The following is a 27,211-nucleotide window of genomic DNA, read 5'->3' on the forward strand; positions in this document are numbered from 1 at the left end:
GATATTGAAGAAATATATATTTTTTTATAACGCGATAATAAATATTTTATTTCGCACATCGTCGGAGAAATCGATGAAAAAAATATTCACTTACATTTTTACTTCACGCACGTGCTCGCACGTCATAGTTTAACGCTAATGTACGTATATGTTGTCATCGCACCATTATTACAATCCAATTTTATTGCTATAATCTACTCGTCACTAGCCTAATGGAAGTTTGTAAAATTGCCAACGTAATTTATCGAACAAATCCGAATCGAACGTAAGAAACGAGGACATCTGGACGCACGACATTAATAATTCAAATGAGCATGTTGTCGCAAATATACGCGACGTACGTGTATACGAAGCGTGATGTTCTTAATCCGCATTTCATCCATAGTTGTTACATCTTAATTCATCGCGCGTATATCCGTTATCGAGTCACGAAGCTAAATCGCTTAGCGGTTTCGCTACAATTATCTCAGGCCTTCTGCGGGACTGATTGATGATAGCACTTATCGCGCAGCGAATAAAGCTCCGCTCGTCATTGAAGCGCCTGTTTCGCGTTCTTCGTACGTCCGAAGGTTACGACACACGTACATACGTAACACACGAGACGAGATAAATCGAGTGCATTAGCATCGGCCGTTTTCTTTGCGCCAAACGATAACGACGGCATGTATAGCGCGATCTGATGGTTATCTATAATAATCGTGTTTTAAATAGATAAATATATAATATAAACCTGGTAAGGGTGTGTATCCTCTTCGGTTTTTTGCCAAAGTAATCGCAAGATTGTTACGCAAGTCAAATAAAAAAAAATAAGAGAAAAATGAAGGGTATCCATGCGTACGTTTATTATACTCATCTTTGTAGCTTTGAGATTTTATCAAATTTTCTTAACGATTCGCGTATCGAGACTATCACTACCTGCTGCGCGCGCGAAAATGGCAGCGGTTTTCGGTACGATTTATATGCAATTACAAATCGCAAATTTCACATGTGGCGACATCTTCCGATGCGGTGTATAAATTACTAAGCTAAAATTACTTATCAACAGTAGTTAACAACTCTGCCAGCCCTTATTCATTGTCGTATCTTACTGTTACCCAGATAACTAATAGAGATTTGAAATTTAAAAATAATATTTTTAATAATGAAATAATATCTGTTTTCGTGTCAATTACGTAATAATACTGCACACGCGTCACGCGTCGCGTATATGAAAACAAACATCCATTCGTCTCACTTGGCGACTGAATATTGAGCAAACAAACGCAGGCATTGTAGAATAAAAGAACATGTTTGCTAGCGTATAAATGTAATTATCTCGTAAATATATTACGTCGCGATGTCAAATTAAGACCTCTCTGAATCTTACATGATTTATTTGCAACGCGTTTCGCGCGTATATACTTATATACATATCTAAGTTTACAACACGAGTGTTCGTAGAGAGGGAATGAATAATGAATGACAAATATTCGGAGTTTATGGAAGATTTGGAGGAGCCATCCATTACGTCGTCGGATCCAAACGAGCGGAAATTAGCGCGTCGAATTCGTATTCAGCGACGTTTAGAAGCGTTAACTAAGTAAGAATGTTTTTTTTTTTTTTTTTTTTTACATTTGGTTAATTACATCCCTTTCTGCAAATCGTAAATTTGAATGTTAAATATACACATAAAACATTTTTAATTATTGTTTCAACCGCGTGTACTCTCTCATCGAAAGTAGTATAATCTTTTTATCATGTAAATTAACTTATATTATACATTTACAATTTTTTAAATATATTAAAATATTGGACACTTATTTAACGTTGTTACTTTTGCAGAAAAATAGGTCCTGAAGATGAAGAAATTATCGAAAAGACGCCTACCGAGAAGCAAATATTTGCCAGTTTCGAACTCTTGGACAAATTAACGGCGGAAGGAGATGAAGTGGTTGGTAACAAATAACAAAGTTTACTTTATTTTACATTAATTATGATTTTTTTGTACAGTTATAATATATTATTGAGATCGACAAAGAAATATTGGATTAAACATAATTTCATCAAAATGTGTAGGTAACTTGCGTGAAAATTGCAAACGATGCTAGAGAATTACAGCGACGAAGGGAAGAGCAGAAAATCAGAAGAGAGTTACTTAAAATACTTGAGGAAGACGAGGAGGAATGCATGAGAAGGTACAAGGAGATCAATGAAAAATGGTCGAGTATTCTTGCGTCTAAAGATCCGTTAGATATACACGCGGAAATGGAAGCTCAAAATGCCAAATGTTTGGAAATTATGGAGAGGAAGGACGCTGTCATCGCACAATTGCGACAAGAATTGGAAAATGCCGATCTCAAATTTGTTGATGACCAGAAAAATCAGAATGAAGATATAGATTTATTGATCAATAGAATGGATAATCAAGTTAGATATATATAATTTTTAAGTGATTTTTAAGTTATTCTAATCAGATATAGGTACATAATTGATTAAAAATTTATATATTTTATTTAGATGAACATCATGGCCAAAGCTTACCGTCGTGAATTATCCCTCATCAATGACGTAATCGAATCGGAGCGTAAAGTGTTGCTAGAAAATATCACGGAGAAATGGGAAGCGTTATACAAAAAATTGCAGGAGGACAGTCTCACGGGATTAGACAGACGAAAAGAAATAATGCACGAATATGAGGAGGAGATGAAGAGAGTTATAATCGAACATCAGGAAGAATTCCGGACTCAGAAAATCAGTTTTGAACTTGAAATTCAAAAGCTTCGACAAGAAGTACAGAACACGAAAGCGTTCTGTTTTATGAATATTGAAAAACTGGATTACAGTTATGCCGTACTTAAACAACGAGAAGACGAAAACACTATAGTAAAAAATCAACAAAAGAGAAGAATCAATAAGTCAGTATTAAACGCAAATATATTTAGTTTAGAAATTGATAAATTAATTAGTTGTAAACGATAAGTTGACGTTTCTTTTACAGACTTCAAGATGTTATTAATGCTCTGAAAAAGAATTATGCAGAATTAGAAGAAAATACGAGACTTGAGATACAAAGGCTTACTGACCAAGTTATAAAAGCACATAAAAATATTTCGGATTTAGTGGAAAAGTCCAATCATTTTACAAACGTTAATGAAAAAAAATACATGCAAATTTGGGACATGAATGCGAAAAATGCGAATCAATTGCTCGATAAGGTATGCATTAAACTTTCCAATAATATTGATATTAAACCAATAATACTTTTCAGATTTTAACTATTGACAAAACTATATATGAACAAGCATTAGGCTTAGAGTGGGACCCACCTGAGAAAACCTTATTAAAAAAAGAAGATTTGCCGTCTTATCGTAGCGTGATGTGCACTATAGAAGAAGGTAATACAATTGATTCTACTTTAGGTGATTTTGCAAATTTTTTTGTCGCATACATGCCAGCATTTTTTAAGAAAATAGAATGGCTGATGAGAAAAAAGCAATATGTAAATCTTACAAACCGGCGAATACCATCGAGGAAATCAATTTAGAAAGGCGATTATTGAATCATATTATAAAACAGATTGCCGATTGTTGCGATTATCTGATCGAAAATAAACTGCTCGAGTTGCTTTTACCTTACACTGCAAAGGATCAGTTGGTTATACGATTAGATAATGTATTTCAGGTAAATATATATAATGGATATTCCATTTTTTATTTGATTATAATTTATTTTCATGTATTATTAGGCACTGAACGTGAAATCCGAAGAGGAGCTTGGCTTCCTTTTACATTTTTTTCTACCATATTCATATTGTCCAACATGTAGCAAGAATATAAGTAGACCTATTTGTGATGAAACTGTTGTGATGAAATCTGCTCCAAAAACCGAGTATGTATAATAAACATGATTGCATAATTAAATAATGTATAAAATAATCTCTTGTGAAAGCACAAAATATATTATTTGAGATATTAGCATTGAACAGTTAGACATTTGCGGAGCTGCCGAAGAATTTACGGAAGCTGAAGCTAAATTGATTGCCGACGTGAAAAAAGCCATCTGTGACGAGAAATCATCTATTCCCAGCGACGACGTGAGCATAATAAGTAGTCCATCTCAAAGTTCTCTATCTGAAACATTACTTCCTATTGCGGAACGTACCTCGACTTCTTTCGCATCCATTAGCGATATTGTCAAAGGTATATCTACTTTTGAATTTGGCCAAGAACTAAGAGTTAAAGAGAATTTCACGTGTAACAAAATAATAATAATTTTATTTGCTTCATTCATAGATGATGATCAGATGCAACGACGCTTATTGTGCGACAAAGGACACTTGCTTGAAATCGAAGCTATGTATGTCACTAGAGCTTTACGAGAATTTGTAGAAAGATATCATTTTGTTAAATGGGAAGAGCCACAGACTTTCCAAGGAAAATTAAGAGAGAAAAAAACAGTTATATCTCGACATATAACAATTCAGGATATAACAAATTTTTGGAAACGATACAGTGAAATTTTCCCAACAAAGAAGGAACGCCTTTGGGATGGATTATTAATCGGACTTAAGAAATATCATAAAGTGTTAAAAGAAAGACATCAGTTGAATGTCGAAATGGAATCTTTACAAAAGCAGAATGCAGAATTACGTCGTTTATTGAAAACATACATAATCCAGGTAATGTTAGAAAAAAATACATAAGTTTATATACACTAATTATCACATTACATTGAAAAATGCTTTAAGTTATTAACTATTTTACATATTTTTTTAGCCTGAAGATGATGGATTATCGCAAGATGCACAATCTGTTTGTGACGACATTTAAAATGCAATAATACACAAATTAAACTTAATTTATGCCTAAACATAAATTCAATATACATATAATTCTCAACATGAGAACGATAGTATAATGTAAATATACATATAAATTATATCATTATATATTTTAGGACTTTGTTTAAATTGCGATAGTTTAAACAGCAATGGATTCTACAACTTCCGTTGCACAATGGAATTAATATGCATATCAATATGATTAATTAATGCGTATCAATATATATTTGTTTTCATATATTGCAATCTATATATATGTATATATATACATATATATATATATATATATATATATATATATATATATGTTCTACATATATATATATATATATATATATATATATATGTAGAACAGTAATTTCACTTTTATTCTTTTGAAACAATTTTTTATCATTCAAGAACAGTGTTTTATTTCTTTAAGAAAGATTTGCAGAAATTCAAAATATAAACATATATAGCCATACTTTTAATTGATAGAATATTAAAAATAATCCTTTATATATAATTTTATATATAATTCAAAGTAAGAGTGCAAGTTTTATACATTTTATGGTTGATATGTAATACCGCCTGATACAAAGTTGTTCGATAAGGATGGTATTTGACCCTTAGGAGTTGCATTTCGTTTTGTTTTTTTCCAATATGGAATATATCTTTTCTTATTCGGATTCTTAGATCTCTTCACTTTATCAGCATGTTTCTCCGAATTCATATGCTGCAAATACATAAACGGGCAATTTTATATATATATATATATATATATATATATATATATATATATATAATACATATTATATACATTTTTGATATGAAAAGTACAAATTATATAAAACAATATATCTCCAAGGAATTTATGGAGAAATATTATGTGTTTATGCCGCGAAATACAAAAGTAAAAAAAATAATTGTATGACTGTATTAAAATTTTGACGTGCATATAAATATATGTATAAAATTATTGTACCACACTATATTGCGATTGAGAGTTGAAGAACTTGTTACAAATATCGCAGGAAAGTGAAACCCCTTTTGTGGGACTGGATTGTTGCGAGCTACCAGTTGACGATGCCAACGCAATGCCTTGGGTGACAACCTCTTTGCCATCCCATTCACCTAAGCATCAATGTGCGATCAACACTATCTATGTATCACAACCGCAGAGGCGGTAATTTGTGATAATAAATCAGCTTGAACACTACATTCATGCCATAAAAAGATTGATCATTAATGAGTGTGTAATATTAAATGGAATATATAATTATTAAAATATATATTTCTGTAATATGTAAAAATTGAATTGTATTTTTATATGAAAATATTCCATTAATTTACAAACTTTTTATAGCAATGTGAAGAATTATCATTGAATATAACTATATATATATATATATATATATATATATATATATATATATATATATATGTATGTATATATAATACAATCTATATATGTATTTATATATATATATATATATATATATATATATATATATATATATATATATATATATATATATATATATATATATATATATATATTTATCACACAAATATAAATTTTTACATAGTTTTTGTGTGTTCCTTATACAATGATTGTTTTAGAATTCATTTTTATCTTTTTCATTTAATGTTTCATATTATATATGAAACATTATTTATTTTGTTTTGAAAAATTGAGTTACAAATTAGGAAAATATATACAACGCCATTGTGTTATAAAAGTTTAATCATTTTTATCATTTGTTGTTCTAGTTTATTTTCCATTATGCAATATATCTTATATAAGGTAGTCATTAAAAAATAACAAGCAAATATTTATATAATACAGTAATATTAAATAAAAAAAAATAATACATATATGTGTAATATTTGTACAAAAAGATTTGAGAAGAATAGTCAACTAAATTTAGTTTATTAAATGTAACATGTATGCAAATGAGTCGTGACCAATTGCTTTTCACGATAACATGTTAATAAACAAATAAATAATAAATATACAAATATTACTTATATTTCAATCATTAAATAATCATTAAATATTAAATAAATAATAATAATAAATAACGCATAATAACAACAAGTTTGCAATGATTACTAAGCGCTTACCAGCACTGAAATTATATAACAATAAAAGAATAGCAAGCAAGTTAATCTCACATAGTTAGTTTATAGAAAGAAGTGAAAAGCAAACGTAAGCAGCAGCGTCAAGCATGCAAATGCGAACAATACTAAACTATAAACCAGTACAACAGTATTTTTCTCTAATTTATCCAGATACATGAAGCGATTATTTTTAAGACCATATGGCAGTGTTTTTCTTACCATAAAGGATTTATTATTACCTCTCATTAATTTCTTTTTATGACGGCTTCCTGTAAATATATATTTATTTTGTTATAATAGTGTATTAATTTATAAATTTGATGTCATGTAGTTGTTTTGTAATATATATATATATATATATATCATAAGAGTAATATTTTACATTCATTACCATTAAGATGCGTTTGTAATTGCTGAATAGAGTTCAGGCACACATTACATACATTGCATTTAAGCCCATTTGTTTCTTCATCCTTTGTAAATGAAATCTTTGTTTCTTCAAGTGTTGCCATTATATTCTTAGATCTTACCTATGATAATGGTAATACGAAATAAATACTAATCATGATATATTTGCTTTGCCTGTATAATACACGCTATCAATATTTGTTATGATTACTAACCTGTTTAGCATGACGTGCACCTTGTAAGTGTGTATCCAATACTGCTTGGCTTGTGAAGGAAAGGTCACAGTCTTCACAACGAACGAGAGGTTTTTTCGTGGGCAGATTGCCCATTATATTATCAACCACTGCTTTTGTTACAGGATCATCAAGATTGGTATTCATAACATCTTCTGATGGTAGAGCCATTTTTCTAATATCAAAATATATTAATGTATATTAATTATTAAACAAATATGATGTTAATTGAATCTTAAGTTAGCCAATGACGTGTTAGATTAATGATTTGAAAATAATATTAGATTGAAAACATATACCGAACGAACCAAAACATCCGAAATCGAAAATATTTAATTTATTTAAATATTAAAAATTATTACTCCAATATCTCTAATATAATATACCTCGTACCTCTGTCGCCGGATGAGAGCTCAATTTAATCCGTAAAGTTTCTTTAGTCGGGCATACACTCTCATTGACTTATAATAACGCAATTATTATATCTTCTACGTTAATTATAATGCTACGATACGATATCAAATAAAATTTCAATCATTTCACAAGAGAATATTAAACAAAATTGTGCAAATATGTGAATATAATATTACCGTTACGATTCTGTTCGGTGTAAGCCGCTGTTATGAGTACACAATTTTTTTTTTATACTCGGCTGTCGCCAAGCGCAAACACCGTGTAAATATATATACTGGCTTTGAAATCACGCTCACGGTCCTCGAACAGCACCGAATAACGATAACCCGACAACGTGCAACATGCGACGTGCGACGTGCGACCTGTAACACGACTGTCCTTTATAGCTACACGCTACACCTCTACTATACTTTTCACTTTTCACCTCTTTCTTCCTTATCTCCTTAGTTATATTTCTTTTTCACTTTAAGTGCAAAAAGTGTAAATAGTACAGAGTTTCAAGGCATAAACCTATAAACATAGAGATTGCCCGTGATGCGACCAATGAGAAGCTCTCGTTTCATTACCGCACGCTATTGGCTGTACGATGATTAATGTCCACATTCGCGAATTTTCAAATGTCATATGTTTGTCATGTCACATGCGTGTATAAAGCATATATGGAACTTTAGATTATTAATATTATTTGCAATAATATTTGTTAATTAATATTTTAATACGTCGAAAAATGCGATGCGTTTCGAGTGCGGATATAGTTATTAATTGACATTAAAATCTTACCGATTATCGATATATACGAGAGTAGATAATATTCATGTATGTCGCCATAATAATTATTACTTTGCGTTTCTTACACATTTATACTTTCTACATTTTCATGACATAAATATAAAAATAGTTACGGAAAGTTTACATGTCAAATGTCAAAGTCTTATCCATGAAAACACATCGTACGGTGCGTAAGATTTCTCATGGCATCTTGCATCCAATCATGATGAATAATATCGCATATCGCATGTCGCGGTTCGGTGCGGCGGCGTAGGAAAACACGGCCTAAGGAAAAGAGCCAATTAGAAGGCCAGCTTTCACGTATCGTCTGACGGCAGTGGGCGCGTGTGCGTGTGCGCGCATATAGGTGCTCGTCGCGAAATATAGTAGCAGCCATCTTATATTTTGTGTCGGAGAAAAACAATTTGACCGTACAAATGTTTCGCGATTGCCCGTGAAGCCGCTCGAGGACGGGAGGCGGTGCTCTCGATGAGGCGCGACGTTTTTCGACCCTAGACCCGGACCACTACATTAGCAAAGGTACGTATCGACGACGATTGCTCGAATCCTTTTCTTCGGAGACGCACAACAGATCCCCTCCCCTTCCCTGATTCGCGGCCCCCGCTTCCCGCTTGTGAGGGATCCGGTTCCGCCGTCAAAATATATTCCGACGTTTCTCCATCGTCGCCCTTTTAAAAATAGAGCGGCTCGCGTCACCGGGCCGACCGTCTTTTCACGACGGCGTTGCGCCGTACACGACGGCATAGCGTAAAAGTTATGCAATCAGCTGATCGTTTGGCTACTCTCTGTCACTTGTCAAGCGATAAATGTCAAAGCGTCTCGGTATAACCTGACATAAACCGTATGCGCGCGACAGCCATTCACGATAGTACTCGTGCCTAGCTTATTTCGGAATGCGTATCGCTACTCTAGATCTTTGTTTTTACACAGGTGGATTGGTACGCAGGATATGAGCAGTTTGTCAAGCGCAACCTGACTCTGCTCCCCCATCAGCAAGCGGCGCAGCAGCAGGACGAGCAGTCTCAGCAGCTGGCTCAACCGCAGCAGACTGATATAATGACGTCCATGTTTGAACAACAGATCAAGAGCGAACCCATGGGGTTCTACTCTGTTGCTTCCAGTCGTTCGGACGGATCTAACTCTATGGTGAATCTGTCTGACGATCGTGAGGATCTCTCGCAGCAGGAAGGTCATCTGCAGCCCCAGCAGCAGCAGCAGACGTTACAGTTGAATCAGCAGCAAAGTCAGCAACAGAATCAGCAGCAGGGTCAACAACAGACGCAGCAGAATCAACAGCAGCAAAATCAGGTTATGCCGCAGGACTCACCCGGTCGTCAGTCTACGGGTCAACAGACAGTCAAAGAAGGCTCACGGTCGAAGCCTCAACCTTGCAAAGTTTGTGGCAAGGTACTGTCCTCTGCTTCGTCCTACTATGTGCATATGAAACTTCATTCGGGAAACAAGCCCTATCATTGTACAGTATGCGAGGCGAGTTTTTGCCGCAAACCTTATTTAGAAGTGCACATGAGGACGCACACGGGCGAACGACCCTTTCAATGTGAGCTATGTTTGAAAAGGTTTACTCAAAAGAGCAGCCTCAATACTCACAAACGTGTACATACGGGGGAACGACCGTACGCATGCGACATTTGCCAGAAACGTTTCGCTGTGAAGAGCTACGTCACGGCGCATCGTTGGAGCCACGTAGCGGAGAAACCACTGGTCTGTGACCGATGTTCCCTCACATTCACGTCCAAAAGTCAATTTGCGATTCACATCCGTACACACACCGCCAGTACCACTTACGAGTGCAATATCTGCGGACGTACATTCGTACGTGACAGTTATCTGATAAGGCATCAGAATCGGGTGCATCGTGACATGAATCAGAGCAGCTCGAATCACAATCCGCCGACGCCGCAGAGTAGCGGCGCTGGCACGCCGGGCACCGGTTTCGAGAGTCCGGTGTGTGATCTGCGTTACAGCGAGGGACCGTCGTCATTGGATGGTCTCGCGGGAGCCAAGGGTACAGGCATAGCCGCGGAGATCGCTAGTTTAGCCAAGCAGAACAATCTACAGCTTCCACTACCGTTGCTACATCCGCAGACTACCAACTAGTGTTTAGATGGCAGCAGCATCGTCACCCAGCCCCTGCCGCAACACCAATCACCACAGCAAGTAGTATGTCCCACCTCGGCGTCTTCGCCGTTCACACTTAACTCACCTATGTCTCACACCGAGCACACGAGCACACCGCAGAGTGTCTACCAAACGACGGGCTCCTCCAACCCCTTGGACAGCTCCAATTCCCAACTCTATCCGCACATGTCGTCCCCTTTAGATCCGACATCGGAGCCACAACATCATTCGCACCAGCTGCATCGCGGCATCCCTCCGCCAGGTCTTCATCCCGCGCTCTATTTGTACGCTCATTACTCGAATACGAATCCTGCGATGTCGTATTCGGAATATATTCAGCGTAACAATTGAACGCGAGTTTTCACCTAGCATCGATCAACTTCCAACGTGTACGATAATATCAGTGAAACTGGTGCTATTTAATCACGTCGGTTGATCAAAGTGCCTATCGAGCATCCTATACTTCCGGTTCGTAACGACGGATGCTCGCTCGTCACTCGGTTTAGGGATACGTTTTTGGTCAAAGAGGAATACGACGACACAGTTGATCAATTGTGATTGCTGCTCGAAAAACGTTTGATAATACTTTGTGTTCATCTAATGGATTTTATACTCACGAGCATCTTTTTTAACACGAGATTGAATAGCACCCGCTCGAGGCGCGGTTCTCTATCGCCGGACGATCAGATCGTGCCGGCGCAGGATTCGTATGTATATCGTTCTAACAATAAGAATTCAATCATTGCACACGATGCTAGCTGAAATCGAAGCGTGTAACGTTTTTATAGGTCTCCACAATTTTAATAATCTTGTTTCGTCTGATTTTTATCACGTCTCTGCGAGTATACATATACATATATACATATGTGTATATATATATATATATATGCGTAAATCATTACACATATACACACACACACACGTACACATATTTATATTATATTTTTAAAGGAGTTTAGTCACTTGAATCTGTGATATAGATAGTAATTATTGTCTACAATGTTTAAACTATTGGTTTACACTATTTTCACGAATATCAAAAAGAGGGAAAAGGAAAAGCAATGTCACGGAACGAAATTTTATCTACTTTCATTTCTACCGAAGATGTTTGGTAGACACACCCTACTATTAATTTTACAACAGTAACAACAACAACAACACTATATAGGCTAATGCCTGTGTCTCACTGTCACTCTACTATTATTCTAACTAATCCTACCACCCACCACCACCGTCTATTACCTCCCCACCACCGACATTTCCCCAATTATATATTACTATCACTACTATTATTACGACTATACTATCACCACTATTACTCTACTGCTACTACGTACTATACTAAGCTATTAAACTATTGTCATTAGCGCTAGAGAAACACACACACACACACACACACACACACACACACACACACACACACACACACACACACACACACACACACACACACACATACGCGCGCACATTTATTTCGCCAATCACGTGTAGCATTCGATTCGTCACATAGTCGTCATGGTTTCTCTTTAGCTTGAAACGCGCTACGAGAATTCCTTATGTTGCTTTTCTCTTTTAGATCGTAGAACGTTTATCCCTTTGCGATGGATATATATATATATATATATTCGTTGTGACACGGTGCGCGTTTTTGTGATAAAAAATAATGTTCTTCGTTAGACGGTAGAGCACAGCTTTGAATCAGTTCTATAGTTGTACTTACTTTCCACATATCGGAGTGTGTGTACAAATGTATATACCTATACATATACGACATACGGATGTATTATAAAGCGGAAGTAGTAAAGGATACGAGTCGTAAAAAAAAAAAAAAAAATGTTTTATTACGTAAAAGTCGCAATAGGCTGTTGATTATTCGCAAACATTGTCTTAGAGCTATTAGTTTATTATTATACCTCCTATTCATTAACGCCGCAATCTTCTGTGCAAGCGCGAGAGAACCATGACAACCGCGCGTATAATTGGAGAAATAGTTAGTTTCAATAAGTATACACATCTTATACGCGATTACCACTTTTGAGTAATCGATCTAAGATAGTTGCGACCACGTGTAAATGCAATTCATCCAATTATTAATTGCGCGTTATAGAGCTACGAAGGTACACAAATCGAACAAGGAAGCTATATATATTTGCGCTAGCGTGCCTCTCGGATCCCCTTGTATCGTGGTTCTCTCTCTTTTTCCTCCTCTCTTTCTATCTCTCTGTTTCGACCATCTAGTTTTCACATCGTAAAATGATCAAAATGATCCTGCGCGCGTATGCCTGAGGCTTTCGGTTTAAAGAGGATGCGAAGTCACACCTGGGCAAGACTGATTTTTACTGTAACGGATTGTGAGATATGAAAACGTTTATTCTATTTCTTTTCTCTTTATTGTCTTTTTTTCTGTCTTTTTTCTTTCTTGCTCTATTTACACTCTCTTTTCTTTCTAATTTCTGTTTTCATTCATCAGAAAGGAGACGTATATAAGCGCACTGAGGAAGGATTAGTGCGATAGAATTTTTTATTAATAAAGAAGAGCCGCGTAAAACGTATGTTCTTGGACGACAAAATGAGTTAAATAATTGAAAAATTATTAGATAACTTAGATTCATTGTTTTATAAATTAACGTAGTTAATTAATTAACTATATAACTGATTACATTGATTAAAATTTAATAAATGATTAATTAAGTTAATTATACGCGTAAAAAAAAAAATAAAACCATGAGTGCACAATTTTTGATTCACGATCATTGAGGAACCAGATATAACGAGAGAAAGCAATTGATCTTTTTGTCGGCTAGTCATTGAGCAGCTCTACGAGATATTAATTGAACTATTAAAAAGCTGTGATTAAAGCCTCCGTGCATATGACCGCGCAGCTCCTAATTATAGTGATATATATATATATATATATATATATATATATATATATATATATATAGTATATATATATCTATATTTTGTAGCTTATTATAAATATGTAAGTAAAAAAATAGATAGATTAGGAACATCTAAAAATCGCAGTCGATCGATTAATTATCAACTTCGATCTCCTCTTTTTTTCGTTTTAAGAATGCATCTTCGCAGTGTTGGGCAAAAAAAGGCATATATTTAGATATCGTATGTTATCGTTTAGGGAGAATAATATTACACGTACATGGGAGTATTTAAAGAGAGTTTTATACGAACGCGCACGCAAGGGGTGGCGAAGGTTTACGTTTTGTAAATTTTTATATAATCGTCATACTGTTTGAAATAGAGATCTTGCTTTCATGCTAATTTTATCTTCGATTATCTATCGATACATTTTAAGTCGATATCTATCATAGTACATTAATCTGTAAAATGTCAATTCATGTTTATGCTGCACACAATTTATTACTATAGTACTCGAGCGTAAATTTAGTTACGCTACTTAAACGTCTAAAGAAAAAATAATGTACGGAAAGTACATTTGTTTGATCGAAAATGCTTTAGTTTACCTGCGTTTCTAAACGTTAAGACTGGAATTGCACAAAAAGAAAGTGACGATTATTTTTGAAATTTTATATCCAAGTCAAGTTAATTTCGCGATCTAAGGAGTTTATTTCATCAAAGGTAACGATCTTTGTTTGTAGAATTGAAAGTTACAAGTAAACATAACGATAAATTTCAGTCAAGAACGGTCGTAGTCAACGTTCTGAAAATGTAGTGAGATTTTAGCTGTGTTATTCAATACTTAGTATACGAACTATTTCAGACAGTATATCGCATATGTATAGGCTATATGTATGTATTTTTAGGATATTGCCCAGCACTGAGATTATAATCGAAACTTCCGAATCGGTAATAACGATCTCACGCTGACAACACCGATCGCTTTTCCATGGAACGTATCTTCGAGTTCTGGTATTCGTGGCATGTATATCAAAAAAATGTGTATTTTCGTAAGAAGAGGGCACAAAATATAGGTCCTTTCTTCAAGAGAGCACTCGTCGGACCAATACATATGTACATATAAAAAAAAGTGATAAAAATGGAAAAAAGAAAAAGACGTTCCGTTGGCGCTTCTAAAGTGCGAGATACGTCTGCAAAAAGTGTTATACTTATTATACGCGGCAAACGAATATTTATTGTACGTAAAGATATGCGAACGTGAGATGCATATTTCTTTATTTCATTAAAAAAAATCTTTTTTTTTGTTTTTATATAGTTCGCTCTGTGTACGGATCTTCTTAATCATCTGACTACCGGATGGAGGTTCGATGCTTCTCGAGCACGAAAGATTTTCTTTTATTATTTATTTACTTTTTATTAACTATTTATTAACTATTAAAAAATAATTTTTTTGGTAATTTTTTTTTCTTTACATGAACTGCTATGAGTTAAATCGATAAGTTACAAAACGAGAATCTCTATTTGTATCAGAGATTCAAGACTTTGATATGTTTGACTGAATTTATCTTTGAGATGATTGATATCAAAAGTTCGAGAATATAATATTGACTCTGTTCTACTTTTCTCCTGTCCGTGACTAAAATAGACTCGTGCTAGTTTATTTTAGTTTACGGCTGATATTCCGTCACATAATGTCCTTGATTATTTCCGGTAGTTGGAAGATTGATTATCCTCATAACAGAGATATCGCATTGCTTCGTAACGATTCATTTTCCACTTTGCATTACAATGTCAGAGAATCATCAATGCAATCGATGCTACATTAATGATATGATTTGATGTAAGATCGATTACCATAAGTAAATCTGTACTAAAAAATTGGACGAAAGGGTTTGTTACCCTGATTATAACATGTTGAGAACGCGAGAACGTGATAGGCTAATGTCACCAATCACACGTAGAAAAGGACGACTCATGTTACATGCGGTATAATTTCAAAATTTATCATATAAAAACACCCTGTGTACATAATATATAATCAGTAAGGGAATCAAAAAACGTATTGCGATGTGAGATTATGAAACACGAGTTACTATGTATAATACAATTCAAGTTATCGCTTACATATTTCATGATAGTTTTTACATCGATGAGATTGCAAGCAATCAAGGATGAATGATTTTTACTACGCTACGCGGATTCATTTAAATAAGAATAGTTGAATTAATAACTCGCAAATCGCAATAATGAACATGTTCAGCTAGAAAAAACACTATCGCGTATGTAATACTCGAGATTATTTGCTGGATCAATTACGTTGGGTTATTACTAGTGCTTGTGCATATTACTGTCTCATTGTCAGCTAAACACGACCAATGTTTATAATGATATTAGAAGACATGATTGACTTTTCTTTTACTATTTATAAAAATTACGAATATTTTTTCTCAATGAAAATTTTTAACCACACATAAAAATCGGCGAACGATTGTAAAATTGCATATACATGTATATGTATTATATGTAATATATATGTTTTTTATTTTATTTTAGAATTATTAATAAAATATAATTGTTCTTCAGAGTGTCATGAGACATGTCAATGATTATGTTGATGTTATTGATAAATTAATTTTCGATTGGCACACACAAAATATTGGCAAATAGTCATATGTAAAGTATAAAATATTTTGATCTTGTGACAACAAAATATTCGTCTTGAGTAATATATAAAGAAATATAGAATAAATCCGTAATATTATGTATAAAAAAAAAGTTTCTATCTCACATAATTCAAATTGTTTGCAAAGATTTAATTTACTATATATAAACGAATATTTTGACAATATATTTTGATAACGAGAATATTATCATGATACTTATATTTTACGAGTTTCCGTAACAAATGTATCATATGTGAAAATTGGCTGTTCAGATTTACGTCTGTGATTTTATTTTTTATTCATATTAATTTATATTAACAATGGCATTACTCTATTAAGAAATTTTATTTGAGATTGAGAGCACAAAGCTAATATTTATTTTTATTTCAGAAAGATACGAATGATGAAAATTTTTTCATCATTATTTTTCATATCAATTTGATTTTTATCATTAACATCTTGTGATTAAATATTAAACTTACTGTTGCTTCCAAAATGATATTTTGGAAAATATATTCTGTTATTATCTCTTATCTTACGATGCAGACGAAGCATAGTTGTTGCAGATAATGACAACATGGACGATAAAAGACGATTATCTAGCCGTTTATAAATAAATTATAATTTTCATTACTTTGTACATACATTTTACTTTTTGTTTGAGATATAAATTGCTTTCACTTGCGTCCGTCTATTACAGTATTAGAATTTTTCTTATATTATTATCTGAGCAATTTATGTTGAGAGAAAAATCAATTTTTAAAGAAATCAATATATATTTAATGTTATATTGTGTATTGTATAATATATATACATATATATAACAATATAGTATATAAAATATTATTTGTATCTATTGACGCGTTAATAAATTAATTTACGATCTTATACATATAAGAGATATGTTTTGCAATCTTTTTTTGCAAAGTATAGATTTATAGGAAAACTCTTCCGCATTCTTTTCAAATTCTATTGTTAATAAAAATTTTATTAATCGTTTACAATACATTATTCGTGCCATGTCATTACGTATGTTGATTGTTATAACAAAAAAAGTGAGTTGTCTTCAATCATTTTACTCGAATTAAATTTTTCAATTTTTATTATATATAGTTTTCATTAAAAAACATCGAAAAGGTTGCTTTGATGTGAAATGCGCACAGATAAGCGAATAATTTATTTTAATTTTTTCCGATAGATAACATAATGCAATTTCGAAAATTATACGCGTTAAGGATTGTTTAATGCAAATATCGCAATGTAATTCTTTTTTTCTTTAATCTTATTTTCTTCTATTATGAAAAATTTATTGAAATATCTCATCGAACTCTTCCTGTACATAGATTGATTTACGTATATCTGTTAATGACACTGCTCTCTTGCGTTCGAATACGAATCAACGATATTAATAGCTAATATAGCTCTCAGTCGAAACGCGCATTAAATAACCAAAATTATTTAGTGTTCAATTAAATAAATGTCAAATTATAAATTATAAGATGCCAGACGACAAGGATGCGCTTTTTGAGTACCCGTGATGGTGCGCGAGAATTAATTATGTGTAAAGGATAGATTCTTTGGAATTCTCGATTGATGTGTTGGCGTTAAATTATTTTTAAAACTTGCGAGCACAATTTTCAAATTGTGTTTAAAAATATTGAGAAAAGAAACATTTAAAAACACAGCTGCTCTTGGGAATATTTCAAAATGTGCTTTTTTTAATGATATACTATATATTTGTTTATACTGTACCGTAACGTATACAACAATACGTTTCTGTATTTAAAATAATTCTATGAAATAAGGAATAAAATATATAAGATGATTTTTATGTATAAAGATTTACGTTCGTTGTATATTTTTTATGTGTTATTTTTCTGCATAGATTTATGTATATAATTGATATGTGTTTTTGTGTCATATTTCACATAAAATTGGATTTCAGACTTCCAAAAAAGTATTATTACGATAATATTTGGGAAAATATTTTATATAAAAAAATCTTTTATCATATTTTTATTTGCGCTAAATTAAGAAAGAAAAGTATTATTCCTGAGGCAGCAAATTCACAATTAGAGAAAAGAAAATAATTATAATCTTACAAGTATCAGTTGTTCAATTATAATCGAATATATTGTATCATCTTTTTGTTTTCCTATTATATATAGGCATATAAAAAAATATATATAGGTATATAAAAGTTCTTGATTTTATTGCAGGTATTAGCTCCGTTTTAGTTGCAGTTTTTTCTTTTTTTTCAATATTTAGAGTATAAAAATAAATGTATACTTAAATGGGGAAAAAAAGGAAAGAAATGTAGAAGATATAACTAAAAAGAATAGAATTTTAGAAAGAAAAAAATTACATTTGTTTCACACGATTGAGTTTGTAAGATTGTTTGATTTTTCGTTCTCAATTGTATCAACATAGAATGATATCAATTATTCAATTGATATGGGGATAAGGAATAATCTTGAAATACTATACCCGTCAATGTTAGATAGTTCGTCTTTGTCATGTTAATTAATTATCATGTCAGATGTAATTGTCATATCGGAAAAGAATACGATACGCATCGTATACCTTAACATTCTCATACAATATAGCAAATAGCTCTGCACGTATCTTCCGATGTATTCTATTAGAAAATTTAAATGATCGAATCGTGTGGAACTATTGGTGGTGGCATCCTTACTAACAAGTCTGTCTCCTACAGAAATATATACACAGGGTCGTCTCTTAAAAAATATTACCACTTTCTAAAACGTATTATTCATTGGAGAGAGAAATAAATGTTTATTGAGATATGCTTTTTTGTATAATATGCTATAAGTATCTTTAATCTCTTATTAAATTCGAAAAAAAAAAACATTAGGACCATTTGGATAATTAATGTTTCACAACGATTGGATGATGACGAACGAGACAGATTAAATCGAGAGCTTTTCTCGTTTCAATGAACAATAACGTGAGTAAAGTGGCAACGTTTTATCAGGGAGGGCACTAAGTTTCATTCCTAACACCTATAAAACCTGACTCCTGGTCTGACTACTTTTATCAAATGCTCTATCGTGCCGTGTGATCGACTTTGTACTTGTGATACCCCGGTTAAAGTACAGCCCTGGCTCGTACATTTTATATCCTCGCGTAGCCTGGCACGAGTAGCACGTGATGTAATTAAACCTGACTTTCGGTTGGGGGTCGATCGAGGGAAAGTCTCGTATAAGGGAAGCGGTAAATAAAAAAGAATTCGGGCTTTCGAATTTAGCAATCGGTTTAGCGATTCGACCTTAAAAAAGAACGACCGGAAACGAAGGTACGACACCTAAAACGAAAACAAGGAAACTTGATGAAATAAGCGAAGGGTTGGGAAGGGGGGAAATTAAATTGACGATGCTCGCGTCGCTCGACATTGCGCCTGTACCATTTTGCTTCTTTAGCAGAGTACAATGCCATTTATTTTTGTAATACGTTTACGTAGGATAGCTCTTATTTTTATAGAGGTTTACCGTGCTACCGTAAGTCTTATAGAGGCCTGCGTAATAAAGTAGTGTAGGAATTTTTGGTGCCGCGGAATCCACGGTGTGGAAGATATACATATACATATACATATACATATACATATATATATATATATATATATATATATATATATATATATATACATTAAAAAGAGAGACACGCACTTCTAGTACTGGCTTTAGTTTGTAACGAACACGGAGATGTAGACCGCGAACACGTAGAAAAATTTTATATTATCAGGGCAATGATTCTCAAAGCAATCTTTCCGCGGGCGAGTGAATGAGAGGAAGGGGATGGAAGAGAGAATGGATTTCGACGGAGATTTCTCTCGTCGAGGGAAAAATATGTTAATTGACCACATTTTGAATTACAGCAATAAAAAAAGATATTCCTTCGCTTTGGCGGTGTGGGGGTCGCGCGACCGCTTCGACAATAAGCGCTTCATTTTTATCTTATAAGGATAAATTATTGCCGAAGCGATGCGCATCGCTTTTTCTGATATCGAGGCGATCATCGTTTCGACTTGAGCGATTTGCTTGATCCACGCGTCAAGTTAGATTTAATATACGAATGTGTAAAACAAATGTACAAAGAGTACCGTGTGTATCAAACGAACCACTCTGGAAGGGATGTAATAATTAACGAAGGCACTTTGGAATTAAACAACCACGTTGGGAGACAAAATAAATGTCATCATGTAGCATTTTTAAAACATGTAGAAATAATCTATTCAAAAGAAATATAGACGAGATAAACAGAGAAAGGAACACATTCACCGGCGCGTTAAACGGTGTATTTATCGCTTTATTTGAAATATATTGATATTTTTGTAGCAACCGACGAGAGAGATTTAACACACTTTTCACATGTACGAGAAATCTGCACATGTATATACATATAATAACGGTCTTCCTCGTCCAACGATATTTTTTTGCAACGACGGCGAGAATGCGTCTCGGCGCTTTACATTCACTCTTTACAGCTTACCGTCACATTTTTGCAATAGTGATGCACACAGAGTGATAATGTCATAATGTAAAGAAGTTTACGCGATATGTATTTATGAAGTCTTGCATAATTCAAGATGATTTTACAGTCACGTTTTAAACAAGATTGCGATAATAATAATCGGCATGTATGATACTAGTCTTGTTGTATATATTAAGTTTGAAAATGAAATATAATTATTTTGTTTAATTATTTAATAAAAAAATATTTAACAAAAGTTTTCAAACTTTCATAATATTATTATACATTTATTATTTTCTTCTTTTTAATTATTTTCTCATTAAGAATTACTTTCTTTTTCCTATATATATACTCTGCTCTTTCACACATATTATCCTTTATGTTAATTTTTTCTTACGCGAGCTGTGAAGGGTTATATAATAAATATTTTACAAAAGAATCTGGTCTATCGGGGGTGCTAAAAGTCACCAGGCCGTAAGTACAAGCGTAAGCTCTTCTAACGCTAATTATTCTCTCAAGTCAAAGTTTTGAACGGTGCCTAAAGCTTTGATTAAAACGAAAGCAAGTCCGGAATTGCGTGTCGTCGAACCCTTAATGAATAAGGAGGAATAAGAGGGTTGCTAATAACCGCGGATATATATACCCGTATCAGCCACATCGTGTTTTAAAATCACAGGAGGAACAAAATTATGATACGAGATACGACGATAAAAAGATATACTTATATACCGTCGATGCGTAGAAAGTATCATGTCATATGTTATGTACACCCGCAGTGTGTATGTATGTACGTACGTATGTACGTATGTATGTATGTATGTATGTATGTATGATGTAAACAAGGGGATTATCGTAGCGCTCCGTTAAGAAAGAATAAAATATATAATTGAAAGATAATTAACGCTACCGAACTAATATAAACGACAATGAAAAAATAGGTAGGTCGATTTATGTATGTACGTATGTATATATATATGTATATATATATATATATATATATATATATATATATATATATACATATATATATATATATATATAAGAAAAATGCGCGAGTAATGCACTTTTGTAATAGTCATTTTGCGAAAAACGATAAAAAAAAAAGAAACAAGATAAACGATAGCAGAGAAAATAAAAAGTTGACGCTTCGTATACCATAGTTTTTATCGACATATCCTATCTGAACACATCCTCTTTACGTACATACTGCATAGTTATTATTAAAAGTACATGTTATATATAGGATATTTTATGAGTAAAAGAACGATACTAATTATGATTATTATATTATTGTAATTATTCTGATTATATTCTGATTATTATTATTATTGTCATATAATTAATGCAAAGGATAGGTGCGTATAACATAAAGATGGTACAACTAAGGCAAGCATATACTGTACACAGTTGTCAATCTTTATCCTGTCATATGAACGATATACATAAATATATATGTATATATAAATGCATACAGCCATTATATTGCGGAAACATTTTAATTGCGTTGTTGTACTAATTATTATTTTACTGTCATTCTTATTATCATTTTTACTATTATAATCATTATAACTATTGTTATCATAATCGCGACATTATTTTAATGTTACGTATACTTTTAATTAATATTACATTATTGTTGACGGAAGTAGCCCCTCACTTATAGCATATGCGGATCAAAAGTTGTATTTATTTGCAGATTGGATTCTACCTCAATCTTATCGTAAACAAAACTACCCAAGTGTCCTCCACACCTATTTACCCTTCCATTCTCTCTATGAATGAAAATTTCATAAGATATAGTGTGTCATTACAGGCGAGATATTGATTTGCAGCGACCTCAAACTGTGATAGTTGTAAAGGATATTTAAATTAAGTTCTGTATGCGATATATCAAGATATATATAATTCATCAGTGAGCTTGATTAACAAAATATGCCTGCCTCTGATGTTTAGCTCATTACACGATTATGTGCGATGAACATGATATAAAACAAAAATAAAACATCAATTGTTGTGTAGATATATTTCATTAAATTTTAGCTTCATTATCTTGCAGATATTGAACAATATTGTTTAAAGATTATATTAATTTTGTGATGAGCTTTACATACATTAGATATTTTATGTTTGCAAATGTTGTCAGCTTGCATTGTATGCTTTTGTAATATTAGATTTATATTGTTTTAACAAAATGTATATTTATAATAACTTTAGTTTATTTGTTTCAGCATGTTGTTCACAGAAAGATGAACTATGTATTTTATATACAGAAAATTCTGTAAAGAACATGTCTAACATAACAATGTGTACATCACGTTGCATATAGTATAAAACAAAGAATTTTTTTTAGTCTTGATCAATTATGTACTACGAACAAATAATGTGCACCTGTGATCTAAGAGTTTGTGATTATCATTTATATGTAAATCTCTCTTTCTTTGTTCTGAGTAGAGCGATTGGAAAATTAAAGCGCGTTACATCGCTATAGGTTCCTTTATTGATGCGCAAGAATTAGTAGTGTTAGTTGTAGCTACCTAGCTGGGGCCTCAACAATGATTTCAGTGTGTATTATATTGTGATGTTAGTTTAAGTCGCTTAAGATCAAGATCGGAGATTTGTAACTGAGGTTGCTGTAAAATCAATCTTATCGCTAAGGTGAGGGATCACTTTCATAATTTTTTAGGCTACACGAAGAACGCCCAGAAACTGATGTCGATTGTCCTTGAAAAATAAGAAAAGTAAAACGTATAAAACGTATCCCGCGTAATTGTGTTGAATGGCGAAATGCGATGTTTGGGAACTGTATATTGTGATCAGCAAACAGACTACAATGTAGTTTGTTCGTAATAAAATGAACAAACGGAAATACTTGTGTAATAAAGTAGGTATCCAAGAACAATAGCTGGTCGTATCTTTTGCTAATATCCAGTCAATAATAAAATCTCTCACTTTTATACATCATGATTATACTTTGATATTAAAAACTCTTTATTTGATAAAACCTATCTGACAAGATAAAAGTATTTAGAATATTACTGAGAATATTTCGTTTATATTATTTAATTAAATGTGATTTATTATCAAAATTTACATTATAATTATAAATACCTTTTATTCAATTTCTACGTCAACTACAGCATCCTCTACGATCACTTGCTCCGATGTTACAGGCACTTGTATCGTTGGCAAAGGATCGGGCGATCGAGTGTAAGTATTACTTGTCAAATGTTCTTTGAAATACTCCCCGCCTTTCTCTTCATATTCTTTACGACTGACTAAGTACTCAGGAAGATTGCCACTTAAACCGAAATCTCTTGCACCATACCAAGCATCTAAGCTGGTATTTTTTGCGATATTAACTTGAAAGTTTGATCCGAAAGGTCTCATTTCGCGTAGTTCACGTTTCAATCTTTCCAATAATCCCGGGAAAGCTGTTGGTCCACCAGTGAGAAATACATTACTCACGAGACGCGTTTGTTCTTCAGGAGAGAATTGTTTTAAAACAAATTCGATTGTCTCGGCAATTCCGGCTTCCACAGAACCAACCATGGACGGTTGAAACAATAATTCTGGTGCTCGTAGACGCTCTACGCCTACGTGAAGTTGATGAGTTTCTCCAGGAACCATGGGAACGCTGGAACCAACACTGTCAAATTCTGGATCATGATGACGTAAAACATCCTCTAATTCTAACAACTTTTCCTGCTCTAATTCTGAATCAGAATCGCCACCTTCCTACAAACATTTTATAACAAACGATATCAAATATCATTTATAACAAAGTATATAACTTGTACAACATTTGACATATAAGAAAAAATATATACCTTGTTTATAACTTTATATACATCCCAGTCTTCGTCCCGCATACCAAAATCATCATCACGCTTTTCTTTTTTCGCCAACTGGCTAATTATTCGCATCCTCTCCTGTGCAGCAGCTGTTCTTCGCTTTGCCATATCTTGCCTACGTTGTCTCTTTGCCATACGTTTGTCTAATATTTCTTGTCTATGAGAAATAAAAATTTAGTAATATTTCCTAATTAATAAATAAATATATAATGATTATAAAAAAATTACCTTTTCTTTTTAACTCCAGCAATCCACTCATCAAAATCTTGTTGATCCTTAGGTTGAAGACTTGACTTAATTTTAGGTTTTTCTTCTATCACTATATTTTCCTCTTGTGAATTAGCAGCGACGATTTTCTGTCTAGTTCTTTCTACTTTTGCTTGTAGATTGTTAATCATTTTTATTAAATCAGCTTCATTTGCAAGAGAATAGGTCTTTAATGCCTGATCAAATTCATCAATTTCACCTTCCTCTAAAAGATCTTGGACTGCCAATAATTGATTAAGTTGCTCTTCATCTTCTGCCAACTGCAAATATAAAATGTTAAATTAAACTTCAGGTTATATAATAATAATATCATGATAGATACGTATAAATAAAACAAAATGTGCCAACCCTTTCTTCCCTCTTCCTTGCATTAATTTCCATCAGTCTTCGTGCTAATTCCCGTTTTCTTTCTTTTTGCTGTTCAAGTGTTAGACCAGGAGTAGTAGTAGGCGCGATATATGGTAATTGTACTCTTAAAACATGTGTATCATAATAATCTACATCTGCCCATTTGGATAATTCTTCCTGATAATTTAAAGCAATCATCGAATGTTCATGTATCAACTCCTAAAGATTATAAAATAGATAAATTTAGAAAACTGCTATTATTGGTTATAAATATATAATATATTTAGAACATATAAAAAATAATTTATTATTAAATATTTTAATATACAAATGATATATACCTCTGCACGACTAGGTGTTATTGCGTTGACATGTACTGGATATTTTAATTGAAGAAGTCTATGCATATATGATGTAATATGATATCCACCAACATTGATTCTTCTTGCGTTTGTAGCATCTGCTTTTCCATCTAATATCGGTATTATATGAGTTGTATGATATCCTATGCTAACTATTAATCCATCAGGTGGGCAATTGTTGTGTTGATAGGAAAATAAACAATCGATACCATATGCTATTGATGGTACATTGTAACATTCAAATAACAATTCTGCCATCACTGAAATACATAAATTGAATATTAAATTATTGTGTGCATTACAGAAATTGTATAATATATAAATCATTATTTTCTTACAGTTACGAGAATAGTTGGGATTGAGGAATGCCTCTGTCAAAATAATTGGATGATCTACCCTGCCTTCCGTGTCTATACCCATATGTGTTAATGTATAATCAAATATCTGTTCTTGAGCCTCAAAATGCGTCACTACATTTCGGTCAAATTGAGTTTTCAGTTGAAATCGAACAGCTTCAATGTTCGCTATATCATTTCCCACTTGAGGTTCCCCATCTTTCTTGCCACGTTCCTTTCGCGGTTTCGCTATGAGATTCTTGAATATTAATTGTGGTTCCTTTTCAGTAGCCCAACCGACTCTGCAGTTGTAAGATCCTAATGCAAAGAACAGTATGTCAATTTATCAGATATAACATAATTAGGATATACTGTACAATATGAATTACCATTGTCAATAACGAGTGGTGTACACTCGGACTTCACTCGTTGTGGATAAATGTGTACTATATCTGGTATAGCTTTTATATCCTTCAATTCAATTAATTCTATTTCCATTTTACTGATTCAAGATACACTCTGTAAACATTACGCACAGTTACAATAGGGCAACATAACCATAATGAATGTACGATTCGCACAGCATGTATTGTCTAGAGATGTAAAGGAACTACGATCGTAATAATTATAACCATAATGACAGAATTCCTTTTGTCATTTTGATTTCTTATTATTTATTTTTATCATACTTACTCAATAATGACAAAATTAATTAATGCAATACCAGAATAATCTGTTTACATCCTTAAACTGGCCGCGTAACGTTAGTCAAAGTGCGTTCGGAAACCTGACTTAGGGTAGAATAGCATTGACCAATCAGGACAAAGGAAACTTTGCTCTTCCTGTCGTGATTGGTCAATTAAACGCTACTTTACACGGGAGAGAGATTTTTTGAACGCATCTTTATTCGTTGTACTAGTTTGACGTCATAATTACGTCGATCATTTGATTCGCCAATCAGACGTGAAGACTTCTTCACGATGATTGTTGAATTTATTACGGTAAATGCAGTGCATTTATTTGTCGATTTCGCAGTAATATTTTTACAAATGATGGAGAGCCAAGCGGTATCCGCTACAATAATTGTGTAAGGTATGAAATTTATCATA

At 32.9% G+C, this 27,211-nt stretch overlaps 4 protein-coding genes across 6 annotated transcripts; 2 read left to right on the forward strand and 2 right to left on the reverse strand.

The window, feature by feature from the left end:
- The first annotated feature begins 847 nt into the window (after nt 1–847).
- On the forward strand, nt 848–4,808 carry LOC140668835 (dynein regulatory complex protein 1). The gene is made up of 11 exons (XM_072898159.1): nt 848–1,579; nt 1,822–1,930; nt 2,056–2,406; nt 2,497–2,894; nt 2,978–3,194; nt 3,248–3,374; nt 3,446–3,660; nt 3,725–3,867; nt 3,955–4,178; nt 4,272–4,657; nt 4,755–4,808. The coding sequence occupies exons 1-11, from the start codon at nt 1,455–1,457 to the stop codon at nt 4,806–4,808; spliced, it is 2,349 nt and encodes a 782-aa protein (XP_072754260.1). The 5' UTR covers nt 848–1,454.
- Nucleotides 4,809–5,217: 409 nt separating this feature from the next.
- Nucleotides 5,218–8,386, reverse strand: LOC140668944 (zinc finger protein 346). 2 transcript variants are annotated; one of them, XM_072898296.1, is made up of 7 exons: nt 8,154–8,386; nt 7,957–8,068; nt 7,546–7,738; nt 7,314–7,452; nt 7,162–7,191; nt 5,784–5,932; nt 5,218–5,534 (listed from the first exon to the last, which is right to left on the reverse strand). In XM_072898296.1, the coding sequence occupies exons 3-7, from the start codon at nt 7,732–7,734 to the stop codon at nt 5,367–5,369; spliced, it is 675 nt and encodes a 224-aa protein (XP_072754397.1). In that variant the 5' UTR covers nt 7,735–7,738; nt 7,957–8,068; nt 8,154–8,386; the 3' UTR covers nt 5,218–5,366. The 2 variants fall into 2 exon arrangements, with proteins under 2 accessions (XP_072754397.1, XP_072754396.1); XM_072898295.1 differs by lacking the exon at nt 7,957–8,068 and having other exon boundaries at nt 5,220–5,534; nt 8,154–8,383.
- Nucleotides 8,387–9,080: 694 nt separating this feature from the next.
- LOC140668350 (uncharacterized) lies at nt 9,081–21,160 on the forward strand. The gene is made up of 2 exons (XM_072897287.1): nt 9,081–9,285; nt 9,697–21,160. The coding sequence occupies exon 2, from the start codon at nt 9,823–9,825 to the stop codon at nt 10,882–10,884; it is 1,062 nt and encodes a 353-aa protein (XP_072753388.1). The 5' UTR covers nt 9,081–9,285; nt 9,697–9,822; the 3' UTR covers nt 10,885–21,160.
- A 1,085-nt stretch (nt 21,161–22,245) lies between these two features.
- Arp5 (Actin-related protein 5) lies at nt 22,246–26,876 on the reverse strand. Of its 2 annotated transcripts, none has more exons than XM_072897286.1 (9): nt 26,796–26,876; nt 26,492–26,621; nt 26,106–26,420; nt 25,747–26,027; nt 25,406–25,624; nt 25,019–25,317; nt 24,767–24,947; nt 24,048–24,674; nt 22,246–23,660 (listed from the first exon to the last, which is right to left on the reverse strand). In XM_072897286.1, exons 2-8 carry the CDS (start codon nt 26,598–26,600, stop codon nt 24,051–24,053), a joined length of 2,028 nt encoding a protein of 675 aa, XP_072753387.1. In that variant the 5' UTR covers nt 26,601–26,621; nt 26,796–26,876; the 3' UTR covers nt 22,246–23,660; nt 24,048–24,050. The 2 variants fall into 2 exon arrangements, with proteins under 2 accessions (XP_072753387.1, XP_072753386.1); XM_072897285.1 differs by having other exon boundaries at nt 22,246–23,945.
- Nucleotides 26,877–27,211: the final 335 nt, after the last annotated feature.

This window comes from Anoplolepis gracilipes, chromosome 8 (assembly GCF_047496725.1).
Source record: "Anoplolepis gracilipes chromosome 8, ASM4749672v1, whole genome shotgun sequence".
NCBI lineage: Eukaryota > Metazoa > Arthropoda > Insecta > Hymenoptera > Formicidae > Anoplolepis > Anoplolepis gracilipes.

Excerpts from the sequence above, each read along its gene's own strand:
- LOC140668350 (XM_072897287.1), top strand. The coding sequence starts at position 9,823 with ATGACGTCCATGTTTGAACAACAGATCAAGAGCGAACCCATGGGGTTC.
- LOC140668944 (XM_072898296.1), bottom strand. The coding sequence starts at position 7,734 with ATGGCTCTACCATCAGAAGATGTTATGAATACCAATCTTGATGATCCT. Across the intron at positions 7,192-7,313 it reads ATTACAAACGCATCTTAATG|GAAGCCGTCATAAAAAGAAA; the intron begins GTAATGAATGTA and ends ATATATTTACAG. Across the intron at positions 5,535-5,783 it reads CTCAATCGCAATATAGTGTG|CATATGAATTCGGAGAAACA; the intron begins GTACAATAATTT and ends ATGTATTTGCAG.
- LOC140668835 (XM_072898159.1), top strand. The coding sequence starts at position 1,455 with ATGAATGACAAATATTCGGAGTTTATGGAAGATTTGGAGGAGCCATCC. Across the intron at positions 1,580-1,821 it reads CGTTTAGAAGCGTTAACTAA|AAAAATAGGTCCTGAAGATG; the intron begins GTAAGAATGTTT and ends TTACTTTTGCAG. Across the intron at positions 3,195-3,247 it reads CGAATCAATTGCTCGATAAG|ATTTTAACTATTGACAAAAC; the intron begins GTATGCATTAAA and ends AATACTTTTCAG.
- Arp5 (XM_072897286.1), bottom strand. The coding sequence starts at position 26,600 with ATGGAAATAGAATTAATTGAATTGAAGGATATAAAAGCTATACCAGAT. Across the intron at positions 25,318-25,405 it reads CAAGGAAGAGGGAAGAAAGG|TTGGCAGAAGATGAAGAGCA; the intron begins GTTGGCACATTT and ends TTATATTTGCAG. Across the intron at positions 24,675-24,766 it reads TATATAAAGTTATAAACAAG|GAAGGTGGCGATTCTGATTC; the intron begins GTATATATTTTT and ends AAATGTTTGTAG.